This window comes from Cottoperca gobio, chromosome 1 (assembly GCF_900634415.1).
Source record: "Cottoperca gobio chromosome 1, fCotGob3.1, whole genome shotgun sequence".
NCBI lineage: Eukaryota > Metazoa > Chordata > Actinopteri > Perciformes > Bovichtidae > Cottoperca > Cottoperca gobio.
The window spans coordinates 8,016,794-8,031,749 of NC_041355.1; the positions used below are offsets into that span (position 1 = coordinate 8,016,794).

Below are 14,956 nucleotides of genomic sequence, written 5' to 3' on the forward strand. Positions count from 1 at the left end.
GCACTCTTAAAATGGGAATTCATTAAGCATTTGAGGGAAAAATAAATAAAACTAATTATATAACAAAAAACAAAAACCTACTATAGTTGCTATAGCTTCAACAATTATCCAGTCAATTACTGCTTACTGCTAATGAGCGCTAAAATCTCCTGTAGTGATGCTGCTTGTACATTATTAAGTGTGTCTCTGATGCTGGTTCTGCTTTACTAGGATTGAGTGAGGCATACTATATCTGATTATTCCAGCATCAGTGCCCATGTTATCCGTCTTATGCAACATTTAAAAACATGCATTACATTCTTACATTTTTATCTTTTTGTTGAGCTATTTATATGGAATTAATCTTTAATTTTTAATACAAGGATAAAGACTGCAAGAAGAGAGCAAAGATTCACAAGTAATACAAAAAATAAAACATAAAACCCCATTTCTTGGTGCATTGCCTGTTTGCCTCAGGCTATTACATGGCAGCCATGCGTGCTGAGCCATGCAGGGTGAGCGGACACAGAGATGCTGTATGTAGCGATTATGCATGTAGAAGTGGGAGCTTTCTAACTATTATCGCTTGGAGCAAAAATCACCCCCAAAAACACTTTGATCTTAACAACAGGAAATAAAATCATCATCAAAAGGCTGCATTTGTAGACAAATCAGATAACAACACATAATTAACTGTTTTTCGCCAAAACAAAGGACAATTATTTGAGCACATTAATAAAGGGTAAACTATATGAACATCCGAAGATGAAAGGACCTGCTAAAATGGATTCACATTACAGCCCTCTAACACTTTATATGTTTAAACGTACTAACTATTCTCCTTCATTATTACAAAGTCAAATAGAACAGCAGGTACCCTTACAACATGCCTGGAAACAGAATTGAAAATGAGGTCAGTTTTAGGTCAGTCATGTTTGGTTCTAGCATTGCTTCTGGCTAAAATCATCAAGTGTTTGTCTGGAGTACTGGGAGCTGAAATGGCCCATTTCATACAAACATTCAAAAATCAACCGTCTAAATGCAGCAGATTGTCAGTCAAATTTAAATAAACACACTTAACAGGCCCACTGCACATTTGTAGTGTTAGCACTTATGAGCATACAGACAAAATGGATGCATTGTACAGTACCGTTTTGTAAAGTACCATTTAGGGGAAAAAAACGTTATTTTTAAAAATGTGGAAAAGAAAAAACAAGTTTCTCTGATGCGCTCATTAGTTTAGTCGACTGGTTTTGACCCACAGTGCTCAAAAAGATCCACTGTTAAATCTACCGGAGTGCATAAATGCAACATAACCAAAGATTTACTGCAAGTATCTATTAAAGGGCTTTATGTGTCTGAATGTTGCAATCGGCCTGAAACAAAGTTTATTCTTGTTAAACTGAGTGCATCTCAAGTATGTACATTGTAACTGTCTGAAGTCAGTAAGCCTTGTGGACTTACTGTTCTTGATTTGCGATGAGATTAGCTATCTCTCTCTGCGTATCATAAACAAAGTATTAGGAGTGTGTGCAGGGACTGAATATATGGCAGGCACTATGGAAACTCACATTACAAATGCACATTCATCATATGGACATAAGCAACGTTTTTTGGATTCATTTGGTTGTGTAATATCCGAGGAGGAAAGACAAAATTGTTACTCTCCTTCCAGCTCATTACCTCAACATTGGTGTTGTTGTTCCCTAAGAGGAGTGAAACATCTGGGTTCATATTGTGCTCACAAGCTGCACTAATCAAAATAGTTTCTGCTGGTAACTGTGAGTATGTGCACAGGTTAAGGAAGGTCATGCCAATCTAATTATGTGTCTATATCAGGCAATGTAAGCAAAAATATTCATTACCATCAATGGGAACTTTCTATATCCAATTTTGGTGCACTGTTTTTGTATCAGTGGAAGGATCCTGGTGTTTCATGGGACGAGGTTATGCTGACCTAAATACTTCTCAAAGCCTATCAGATAATGTCAAAACTCTACTGTGAGCACAATCTTTACTGAAAGTTGCCATTTTGGAGACATCATTCAACAACAGTGCTACTTATACTTAAAAATATATATATTTATATTAGAGATTCAAGGTGTCCGTGTGATTGACACAATTATGTGATCAGTGAGCTGATAAAGAAGTTGTGCCTTCAAACCTCTTCTTTCTGTTGATGCAGCTCCTCAGATCTGTACTTTCTTTGGAAAGATGCCTCAGAATCAGTCGCCTTCTCCTTCAGCTCTCCTCTAGAGAAAATACAACAAGGCGACACTAAGCAACACAAAGCCAAGACCGTTTCTGTCCTGAAACTTAATTCACTGCCCCACCTTCGCATAGAGCAGAAGGTCCATGTTTTAGATAATCATGACAAAGAGGTTTGTTCATGCCAGTGCAGCTGGTGCCATGTCTTCTGGGTCCTGATGAGAGGCAGCAGCAACAGCTGTCCCCTCTGTGGTGACAGATGGGTCACTTGGACCTGAGGATTGCCTGCAAGATCTGCTTCAAGACGTCTTTGCAGTTTTCATTTGCATTTACCTCTTGAATGGAAAAGCACTGTCAGAGGAAATCTGGAATCCTTCCGTCATAGAGAATTAATTTAGTGACATCAGTTTCAAATTCAAATGAGCATGTCTTGTTTTATTTCCAGATTAAATTGAACTTATTGTCGTGACTTGTTTTAACTCAGAACATATACATGAGATGGTGACTCACCTCATTTATTTTGGTCTTCATTATCTCGTACTTGTGACCAAATATTCTGCTCAGAACAGTACATACATCATTTCTACAAAAATATTTTCAACCGGTTGTATGTATAAGGCTAAAGAAGTCCAACAACCTAAACCAAGAGTCAGCAGTTAGGTTCAACCAGGAGCCAGTTTTTGTTCAGCATTTTTCATTATACGTATACACTTTTACAGATGTTGTGGAGACGCAGGCCTGTATGGTATCAATATTTGATTTATTATAATTCATTTAAGAATAAATTGATTTATAAACATTTTGCAGATTGTGTCAGAAGGCAGATGCTATTTTCTCCATTAGTAAGTTTGTGCTAACAGAAAATACTTGTTTGACAACTCACATGTGTGAATGTACGTGTTGTGTTGCACTACAACAACGAATATGTTATGTTATCAGTGCATGATAAACAGTGGGATTAATCCGTTATGGCTGAATGAAAATGCTGCTGTTGTTGCTGTTGCCATGGGGAAAAAAGATTATGTCATTTCTAATAGACTTGTTCGGGTAAAACTGCTAAAGCCACACGGTCAAAACTGTTTTTGAATTAAAGGAGAACTTGTTTATCATTATAAAGTAAATGTTGACTGTACAATTTAATGGCACCATCAGCGTTTAGATTGGTTCCCTATAAGCAACGCTTTTACAATGCAATTCTGTCTGCGTCTGGGTCGTGATCTCTCTTTCACATTAAAAGCCCTGGACATTAGCAATGCATCACTGCCTAACAGGGACCATTTAGATGAGAGGAACTCACCCAAATAGCTTACAACTGAACAAAAAAGCTTAAAGTAGCTATCCCCAGGTTTCTAGTTCTTTAGGATTCTTCAGTTGTTTCTTGCTTTGGACAGTAACGTTAGCCAGACTGCTAGCGGTTGCTGAATTATATGAAGTTTTCATGCCTCTCTTCATGTTGGGGCAATAATAGATGCTACAAAGTCATATTTACATATTTTTGATTTACACCAGCCTTGTATTTACACTGTTTAATACAACAGACTTTTGAAAAATGCTGGAAAAAATGGGAAATTTCATCATGGGGCCAAATATTTTGTAAGAGGAACATATTTGGCCATTTGCCTACCACTGACCTAAACCCTCCTTATTTAGACTTCAATGTAATGACCACAACCTCATTTGACATAATGCACCATAAAAGTGTCACTGATAAAATAACTTGCATATTTCAAAATGGGCAGTTAAATGAATTACATTGAGGGTGGTCACCGTGGAGCCTAATGAAAGCATTCCCCCTTTAACTACAAACCTGTTGTTGTCATGTGGAAGAACAGCCTGGGCCTTGTTGTTGAAAGATTGCCAAAGTAAGCAGCATGCTCATCCAGAGTTATCCTACGAGAAATGAAAAAACTCCTAAATGACAAAGCTGTTCATTATTTAAGCTCTGAAATGGATTTATTATGTTTGACTATGAAAATGCTCTTTTCAGACCAAACAAGGCGCTGCAGCCTCAGCATGACCAATGAAATCTTTTTTTGACATGAATTTTATTAATGATCACCAAACATGTATAATCATCACTGAACCATTTCCTGAATAGTCTCAAATAAAACAAATCAGATTCACTTCATTCTGCACTTAACTTCACACAGTGTAGTGTTTTCTGTGACATACATATCACTACACTGTCACTGACAGCTCGGGGATTCAGATGTGTTATGTTAGTAGCAGCTAATGTAGCCTCGAGGTACAGAGGTCTGACAAGCTCACTTTTTTCTAACCCGACACCCCACAGACTTTTTGACTCAACCGAATTCGTCAGACTTTGCACAGCTCCCTCTGGGAGTTCGCAGTTTCCCAGTGCTGTGGATGAGCTCGAGCTAACTGCTAACTGCTAACTGCTAACTGAAGCGAGGTGGTGCGGGTTTCTGCCACTTTGAATGTAACCCATGGCTGTAATATTTACAGGTGAGTCAGGCAGAATAGATTCATGGTCAGGCAGCTATTCTTCTTCCACCCCCGGGTCATCAGAGCAGACTGGCGCTACAGTGACTCACTATCACCTCTAGAGGAACAAGTGGTATTACAAGACTGTACGGAGCGGAACAAGTCAGTTAGGCTGCTGATTTCAGTAAATATCTCTGCAACACGATACATAGAAGTCTTTGACATAACGTCAACACTGTTGCCTCATTTTTTTTTTATGGTTGTGGCATATGTTACACATTGAACCTTTAATTTATTTTTAGAGGGAAAATGCCAGAGCAGTTGCTGATCCTTTCTTCACAAATGTGAAGATTTGCAGCTTTTCTTAGTCATATACGATAGTAAACTTGATATTTTTGAACATACATGCCCATGGTGTTGTCTTCAGACGACTAGGAACTTTCATTGAACATTTGGTAAATTAATTGATTAGTTGCTGGTTGCAGCCATACATTTTTCAGAAGTCAAGTCTTAAAGACTACCTTGTTTGAGAAGATCTTGAACAGAAAAGCAAGTCTGGAAGAAGAAACTGGACATGTATGGTATTAACCATACTGTCCTTGTGGGCCTGTTGTTTGAGCTTTAATAAAAACACTAAGCATTTATAATCTTACACACCAGACGGGTTCCCATTTACTGGTATTTCACAAGGGAAATACAGCAGGGGAGTTGTAATGTAGGGATACGTGTGTGTGTGTGTGTGTGTGTGTGTGTGTGTGAGAGAGAGAGGGAGAGAGAGAGAGAGAGAGAGAGAGAGAGAGAGAGAGAGAGAGAGAGAGAGAGAGAGAGAGAGAGAGAGAGAGAGAGAGAGAGAGGCAAAGATAATGTAGGCTATACAATATTAGTTATATGATTAAATAAAATCATATGGAAGAAAACCTTTTAATGAAACTATTAGTAGCTATTCTATAGTGAGGGAAATCAACATCACCTTAAGACTAGAAACACAGCATTGAGAAACACAGCCACATGTATTTGAAGTCATATGTGAATTTAATAGAAACATGATTTTTCGTTTATGTACTGGCATGATGGGAGCCAGTCTATAGGCTGATCTAAATAAAAAAAAGTCCACTGCATGAGAGAAGTCGACTGGAAATAATTTCTCATTGCTGATAGGTTGCTCGGCTACACCAGCCCCACTTGCGCATGGATTGGCCTACTGCTCTTTTTTCTCCAGTTTCTCATTGGCTTTTGGTAATGATAGTTCCCTGCCATCAATTTCCCGTGCAGTTTTTAATGAATATTGTATGTAGTCTCTGGCTTTGGTGCTGATCATTTCAATGAGCGGGTCGGGAGGAGGAAGGTATCCTGGATGAGCACGCACACCAGATGATGGAATTTCTCCCAGAGACCGCAGCTGCTCGACCAAGACTGTCTCCCTCGGAAATAAGATAAGAAGAGCAGAGCCAGGAGATTATACAGCTGGGAAGATGTTCTGCGCGAAGCTGAAAGAGCTGAAGATATCAGGAGAGTGTCCATTCTCCAGCAGCAGCGCCAAAAATAATGAGCTCGGAGACTTTGAGGTGCGCTCAACTGACGCCGCGGATATACTGCCTATTTCTAAGGACGTGCACGGAAAAATAGGTGAGGATCTACCTCAACAGAAAACAAGCAGAGCCAAAGTTAACCTGCATACACTTGGAGAGAGCATCCGAAAATTGGTATGTCCCGAGGTGAGTTTAAAAAATAAATGTATTAATATTCACATCATGCAACTTCTACAGTATGTTTTACATAGATTTATGAAGATGAACAAAACGCATATTGACTGCAGTTGTGTGTTTGTCGCATGTCTGCCTTGACGCGCAGACATCATGACTACTTGAGATAAAGATATTTAAATACTGCTTTTGCAAATTTTGCGCTCCTGCAATTAAAGCTGCCGTTCAGGGTTGCCAGACGATGACCTTTAACTCGCTTAACACTTTGTCATACAGTTTCAAAGGCTGCACACTGCCCTCCAACGAATGATGAGACTATCAGATCAAACCAGGGACTCTGAAAGGTAACACGTGTGTTTTTAAATACAGCTGCCACTTATAACAACTACACTGCTCCTCCTATACTGCTACAATTACTACTACTGCTGCTGTAAATGATACGCCTATACTACGACAGATTATAATAACAACAACAATGCTAAGATGTTGCAGCCTCATTTGGTCCTCTGTTTATCTCAAGATCCCTTACAAATGGTATCTCGCTACCCTATTTATGATGATAACAATAATAAGGTGTGATGCAGGCTGCTAGTAATACCCAAAGGTAGAGATATATTTCCTGAGAAATCTGCTGAAAGGCACATTCATATTGAAAATGGCAAGCGGATAATGAAACATTCTACAAAAATGTCAAAGATTTGCTGGTTGCAGCTTCTCAAATGTGAGATTTTTTGTTATATATGATAGTAAATGGAATATCTTTGTGTTTTGGCCTGTAAAGTAAAAACAATACATTGGAAGACTTGAGCTTTGGGAAATTATAACAGATATTGTTTACTTTTTTCTAGGGAAAGCAATCAAGAGTCAATTAATGAACAACATTTTTAGCAGATTAACTGCCAATGAAAATATTAGGTAGTTGCAACTCTAGTTTGATGTATTGGATGGTCCATTGACTTTGATATTTGTCATCTGGCAGTCCTACAATTAGCTGTACAGACGATCAGAGTTGCAGCGATGAACCAGAGCATTTAGTGGAAATGATGAACATTTACTCAACCAGAACAGGTAATGCCAAATCTGAAACTCAAATGATAAAATAATGTGTAATTTCTATTAAAATAATTCTGGGTGTTGAGGGCTTCACATCTTCACCTGTTTCCCTTCATTTGTCCGATAGAAATCGAGATGGAAGCTTTAAAAGTCGCTCTTGGCGAGGAGCTCTTCAACATGTGTTATGAGGACGACGGACACATTTTGAGAGTGGTGGGGGGAGCTCTCCACGACTTCCTCAACAGCTTCAATGTCTTGTTGAAACAGAGCAGCACGCCGCCCAACCCGGACAGAGAGGATTGTGTAAACGAACCTTCGGTGCTGTGCTTAGACAAGGATGCAGGTCTGCTTACTGTCTATTTCTTCAACCCCCGCCCGACCACTGAGCTCTTCTTCCCTGGAGTCATCAAAGCTGCTGCCCGCCTGTTGTATCACACCACTGTGGATGTGTTGATGGACCCCCCCTGTGCTAAAGACAGCATCTTGCAGTCCAGCCCTCAGCCTAGTCTTCTGTACACAGTTGTAGTTAAGGATGCTAAAAGTCTGAGCCCCAGTCCGCTGCGGGCTACCTCAGCTGGGACTCTTCCTACCTCCCTGTTCTCCACTATCTTCCCTTTCCATCTGATCCTGGACCAGGACTTGGTTCTGATACAAATAGGACACGGGCTCAGGAAGAGACTGTTCAGGAAGGATGGACTGAGGCGGTCTTCTACCTTCCAAGAACACTTCTCGATTGTCTCTCCCCAGATCAAATGTACCTTTCAAGGTATTCTGACCATGCTAAACACACAGTTCCTCATTCGGATCACACATGGAGTCTCCATCACAGATAACACAGGGAAGGTACGTCAACATGTCTGGGAGATATAACTTGAAAAGTGACGTCACTGTACTGACTAATGAGGCAGTAAAGGTCCCCAGGTCATTGTCTTCATAGTGAGATAGAGAGAAAAAAATCATGCTATTTATAAGCAGTCAAGCTTATTAGTGTTGTTCTCCGGTGCGTCTGAAATAGAGATCAACATTAGACCCCCAACGGAGATCAGAAGCAAATGTCAAACCATTTTATCCATCAAAGGCACAGCCATGCCTGTGCTATTATGTGAGGGTGCACAGCCTTCATCGCCATGACAAGATTATTTATTTTTTATCAGTGAGTAAACATGGCAGTGGTTTAATAACATTCAGAAATACTATAACACTAGTCTCCACTACACTATGGTAGTTTTACTGTTAGTGGAGTCCAATAAATAAAAGGTACACATCAGTAAGCGTCTCAGCTTCTTCAATCTGGGGTTCATGATATATTACTCGTCACGTTCAACATTAATTATGTTATTAACATTAAATATTAAAATACTCCTCCTAGCTCTATTTTTACCTATAGCGTTATTTTTGTTATAACAGTTTAGAAGACTAACACTAAAGTTGAGGTCCAAAACTATTGTTTGAGCTTTTGGCAGTCGAGGTGAAGTAAATGTAATAACTGGCATAAGCTGGGTGTCAGAATAATAATAATAAATACATAAAATTAGAAGATAGGAAATATGTTCTTCTACATTTTTTAAACCTCAAGATACAATCTTTGCGTTTTAATACTGATTCTTTAAATACTTTAAGTTATTATATGATACATTATTAGGTTACTCATTACTCATGTATTATTTATCATTAGAGTCAGTATTTTAGTTTAAGTTAAAGCACTGATGATGTTATAATGTTTACCATTTCAGTTTAAGGTATTGACATGCTAAAATTAGCTGTAGACATGAAGTACAGTTGATGCTGAAGTACTTAGTCTTAGTCATAACCTGAAGTATTTGACAAATTTAAACTTCATGATGGCGCTAGATGAAAGGTCAGGAGATCACCCATAATTCACACAAATGAATGTCTGCGCAAAATGTCATGGCAACACATCAAACTGTTTAATTTCACTTTGAATCATAAATGTCAACTTCACGGTGGCCCAAGAGGGAAAGTCAGGGTATCACCAAAGTCAGAAGGTTTCATCTTCTGGGAACAATAACTGTCAAAACATCATGGCAATCCTTCAAATAGTTGAGCAGATATTTTGACCAAGGCTAGTAAAAACTGTATCTGTGTTACACGGGATTGTTTTTAAATTGCTGCTCCCCTGGAACATAAATAACCCATTAGGCTTTTTTTTTTTTTTTTACTGTTGTGGTTGATGGACTGCTGCACACCGCTGCACTTTCATAAATACCACGCAAATGACAAGTTTGCTTTTCTTAATGTCAAATGTTTAAATGTCTATTTATGTTTATATATGGAATTTATGTATGTAGCCATTGTATATTTTCAGAAAAACATTATTTTTCTCTTTGGTTGTGGGAAATTTGTACTTATAAAAATAATAACTAATAATAATAATAATAATAATAATAATAATAATAATAATAATAATAATAATAATAATAATAATAATAATAATAATAATAATAATAAGAGACTTTTACTTCAGAATGTAGCAAACAGAGTTAACTTGCTAATCTTAAAAGAAATAAAAATCAGGCCCACTAGGTGCTGTTGACCAAATTCCACAAAAGTTTACTTTTCTCATCTGATTTTTCCTTCCAGCTCATGGACCTTAAAGGTCAGATGATCTACGTTTCAGAGTCCAACGCCATCTTGTTCTTGGGCTCACCATGTGTGGACAAGCTGGAGGAGCTAACAGGCCGCGGCCTCTACCTGTCAGACATCCCCATTCATAACGCCCTGCGTGACGTGGTGCTGGTTGGAGAACAGGCCAAAGCCCAGGACGGTTTGAAGAAGCGTCTGGGGAAGGCAAAAGCAGCGTTGGAGCACGCTCACCAGGCATTGGAGGAGGAGAAGAAGAAGACAGTGGACCTCCTCTTCTCCATCTTTCCAGGCACTGTGGCGCAGCAGCTGTGGCAGGGCCAGACGGTGCAGGCCAAGAAGTTTGAACGTGTTACAATGCTCTTCTCCGACATCGTGGGCTTCACGGCTGTTTGCTCACGCTGCACCCCGATGCAAGTGATAACCATGCTCAGTGAGCTGTACACCAGGTTTGACCACGAGTGTGGAGAGCTTGATATTTATAAGGTGGGTTAATGTAAAATAAGTAAATACTGTAGAGAATTATTTTGATTTGCAAGAGCTGACGACAGAGTTAACACCTTAGTCTGTGCCTGTTTTGTTTTTTATCTATTGCAACTGCTGAGTTGAGAATATATGAGACATTTCAGAAGTAGCTGACATTAGACAGTTACGTTCAAACTTATTACAAAATGTTAAATGTAATTAAGGTTTTAGTATCAAAGGTCATGAAACTAGCACAGTCAGCAGGTGAACAATCGTGGCATTGTGTCAAACTATGATGTTTCTTATGGCAAAGTTTGAAAGACATGGTACAATACTAAGTCAGATTTAACATCTTTATAAATACAATCTAAGAGAAAATTACAGTATTTTAAAACATACCTTTACATTTTTTTTAAATTCTTAACTACCCTGTAGCCAAAGTATTTAAAGAAATCACATATTTATTTAACTCTTAAATTATATTTTCTGTACATTTGAACTCCCCACATGTTGTTCCAATGCCTGCCTCAACACTGCCAGATACAGAATGTAATTGTGGTGGAGAATAATTTGTTTTGGCAGTGAAATGTTCTGATATATTCTGATCAAGAATATCAAGAATCAGCCTGAAAACTCCTCAAATTCCCAAATGCATTATAAAGGAAACACTCTCAGTATCCTCAATGGTACGGAAGCTGTGGCCCTGCCTGTAGCTCCATACAAACACCTAAATCTGCCTTTTAATTAATCATTTATCTGAGGTGACTGTAAGCTGCTGACAACAGTGGAAAAAGTAGCTCACAGATAAATAAAAAAACAGATGTCACTTTTTTTATTATTATTATTATTATTGCTAATAATAAATAATGATTTAGTAAATCCGATAGTAGCATAGGGTGTATGAAGTTAAATAATTTGCCTTTGCATATATACTTTTTATCAAACAAAATAATACACGATTCCTCAACAGGTTCAAAAGGCAGACTTTACCTCAACAAACTACCCAGTGTCTGCCAAGGGCTGCTAATCTACAGGGAGGTTGGATAATGTAATCAAAGTGTCATGGAAGCATAACACCGAGAGCAGCATGTTTGACAAATATCTCGTAAAACGCTAGGAAGTCAGAGGTTCCTTCAGGACCCTGTTTCCACTCCACATGTATGAGCCTAAAAATAGTTTCACTTTGTCTCTGCCACATAGCTGTTGAGTGCTCTCTGATCCAGATTTACACGTACAAAGAAGAAGAAAAAAACCTGTGTGGACTTTTTAATATGACCGGGGATCAAGTACTATTACATTTTAAGTTTTATTACTCCTCAGCTTTTTGCCCTTTGTCTTCTGCTACAAGATAGAGAGCAAGTCAGATTGTGAAGAGATGTTGATGAATATTTACTTCATATGTGTCATTTTGCTCAAGGTTTATTGTCAAAGTATATTTGAAATGCATTTTTTATCATTTTCTCTGTGTCAGTTGCCAGGTTAGAAATAATTTTAATCATCATCTGCTGTATTCAGGTGGAGACCATCGGTGATGCGTACTGTGTAGCTGGTGGCTTACACAAGGAGAGCGAAACTCACGCCGTCCAAATTGCACTCATGGCCTTAAAGATGATGGAGCTCTCAGACGAAGTTATGACGCCAACTGGAGAACCAATAAAGGTGAGGGTCAAGTATTGATTAGCATAATACTCATCATTCAACTTGATGATGTAACTAAGAGATTAACGCAAGATATTTTATACAAACACTCTATTGGAGTTTCCATTTAAAAAGAAACAGCTCTCATTTGTAAATAAATGATCCCTTCCCTAACAGAAGAGGAGCTGTCACTCAAATAAATATATCTGTAGAGAATTTAGCATAATATTAACCAGTGAATACATAAAGAAATACCTACATTATGCTTATGCATGTTTCTGTAATATTACAAATATTTTGTGTAAAGTTAGCAACTCAAGGAGTAAATCTAATAAATGGAAAGTATTGAGATCTGATAACTATGTTGATCCAAGTAAACAAAAAATGGCAAATTACAGGAAAATGTAAAAAAAAGTAAATTAAAAAAGCATGTTACTGCAGTAGCTGACAAACACAAAAAGTTGCACATTTAGTACATTTGTACATCCTTGGGGTCGAACAAATAAGGCATTTCCATCCTTAGAAAACATTTGCAAAGTTGTTTTTTAAGAAGTATTTGTGCAGTACATCCTTGTTTACTATAGCAATATTCTTTACTGTATTTGTCGGCACGTGGCTTTGTTCCTTTGTACCTGACCCCCGCTCCAACTGTTGATGAGCATAGTAGCGAAAGAAAGGCAGGAATATGCTTGTGCACATTTATGTGAGTCGTCATGTGCGTGATACAAACAAAACGGGGTCCAACTCATTAAAACATAACTCCACAGCGCTACCAGTGGCCAAAAACTCTACATGGTACCTTTAAAAGGGAGTACATTGTGTGTTTGTTAAGGACTGTTTTTAGCTGCAGAATTTATGCGCTAGCAAGTACAGCAGCAGGACGGTGCTCATGTTGGATTGCTTGACATTTTCATGGAATTTCTAGACAATATATATATTTTTTAAGTTATTTGCTCATGCCTGCGGAAATACAGAATCTGTATTCACGTCGGTACCTAAAACTACAATCATGTATAGTTAAAAATTGGAGAACAATTGATGAACAAAAGACGAGCAGAAGCCTGAATCATGTTAAATGTTGCATTTTTCCTCAGATGCGTATCGGCCTCCACACTGGTTCAGTGCTGGCTGGTGTAGTTGGGGTGAGGATGCCACGCTACTGCCTTTTCGGGAACAATGTCACACTGGCTAACAAGTTTGAATCCTGCAGCCAGCCTAGCAGAATCAACATTAGCCCGACAACCCACAGGTGAAGTAACACATCCAATCCAGGTTTCAAATCATTTTTTGCAATTTGGATTTTTCCATTAGGATTACAACACTATCTTATAACTCCCCTCTTGAATGAATGCATGTATGATATCGTTGGTTGTCGCAGAGGGGAAAAACCCTAAAGTGCTCTAGACAGGAAACTTAACTTTTAGAAGAGCACTGTGTTTCCTCTTGTGTCAAATCATTTGCCACATTGTTTTTAGATTCATGTTTTATTTGTGTGCGCTTTATCCCAGATTTCTGAAGGATCGGCCAGAGTTTGTCTTCGTTCCCAGGAGCAGACAGGAGCTTCCGGCCGACTTCCCAGAGGACATCCCTGGTGTTTGTTACTTTTTGGAGGCGTCCTTCAAAACTTCAAAACTGACTGTGAAATGAAGTTAAGCTGCTGCAGAGCCCAAAAAATGTTAGATTTAACAAAAATATAAACGTATTCAGTGAACACAGTGCGAACACCTTGTATATTTTGTTTTGGGTTGTTTAGATATTGATGATATTGTCTATCAGTCAAACTCTTGCAGCTGCTTAAATACTGACATGTCAGTTTGTTGTCAAACATGAGTCTGGTGTCTGTACAATTATCCATTTGTACAGTTGTAGCGCAGAGAAATACTCACTTCCTTCATTTTTCTTCCAGAATGAGTCATCTCTGCAAATATAATATATAAAAGTGTCTTTGACTGTTGTGTTCATTTTAACATTTAACATATATGTGACCACAAAGGGCATACAGTTTTCCAAAACAAGTAAGTAGCTGCTTCTGGTTTGCTGTAAAGAATCAAACATATTGTCTTGCATATATAGAAATACATTTTGGATGTTGATCCTCAATATGATGTTGCTATACTTTCTTTTCTATCAATATTGCGTTCTGTAAATATCCGACTGGTCCATTCACATCTCTTGAAACTACAGAAGGTACCTGCTAAAAGCACCTTGGCCTGTTGGCAGAAGAACACAAGATTAAAACTGTATTACTAATGTACTGTAAAGTATTGACTTTCTGAGTTTCATTGGAGAATTTCATAACAAATTTGTAAAATCTGAAGCAAATTATAATGTTTTTCAAAGATTAAGGAGACACCCCACCTTCTTAAACTGAAATGAACTCTTCTAATCTAATGGAGTGATGCAGAGCAGATTCAGGTGCCTTATGGGAAATACACAGGCAGGATCACAGATTTTTCATGTTATTTTACCTGTTTTTCTTTCTTTCTTGAAGTAGTTCAATATGCATTTTACAGGTCAATAATTTCTTCCAGAGCTTTGTGGTTCCAACTCAGTATATATTTGTAATAACATGTAACGTAGACTTCCATTTATTAGACAAAGCATTCCAAAGTTGCATTCTTCTAATATAAGTACTGTACATGTATTTTTTACTTCCCCCCCCCCCCCCCCCACTGTACACATGTTTATACTGTATTTATTGCATTGGGTTCATAGCACTCCTTTCCTATACAGCGGTAATACGACACAAGAATAATAATATTGAATGTTCTACTATATCCCTCATAATGATGTGCTTTAATCAATGTAATCAAAGCGCAATAAATATTGACATTAACATACTTAAGTGACTCTGCAGTGTATAG

General features: G+C 38.1%; 1 protein-coding gene across 3 annotated transcripts; it reads left to right on the plus strand.

The window, feature by feature from the left end:
* Positions 1-5,879: 5,879 nt before the first annotated feature.
* gucy1a1 (guanylate cyclase 1 soluble subunit alpha 1) lies at positions 5,880-14,932 on the plus strand. 3 transcript variants are annotated; one of them, XM_029432911.1, is made up of 8 exons: positions 5,880-6,347; positions 6,612-6,679; positions 7,315-7,403; positions 7,516-8,231; positions 9,990-10,475; positions 11,970-12,113; positions 13,187-13,341; positions 13,601-14,932. In XM_029432911.1, exons 1-8 carry the CDS (start codon positions 6,105-6,107, stop codon positions 13,737-13,739), a joined length of 2,040 nt encoding a protein of 679 aa, XP_029288771.1. In that variant the 5' UTR covers positions 5,880-6,104; the 3' UTR covers positions 13,740-14,932. The 3 variants fall into 3 exon arrangements, with proteins under 3 accessions (XP_029288771.1, XP_029288779.1, XP_029288789.1); XM_029432919.1 differs by having other exon boundaries at positions 5,880-6,335; XM_029432929.1 differs by having other exon boundaries at positions 6,240-6,258.
* The last annotated feature ends 24 nt before the right edge of the window (positions 14,933-14,956 follow it).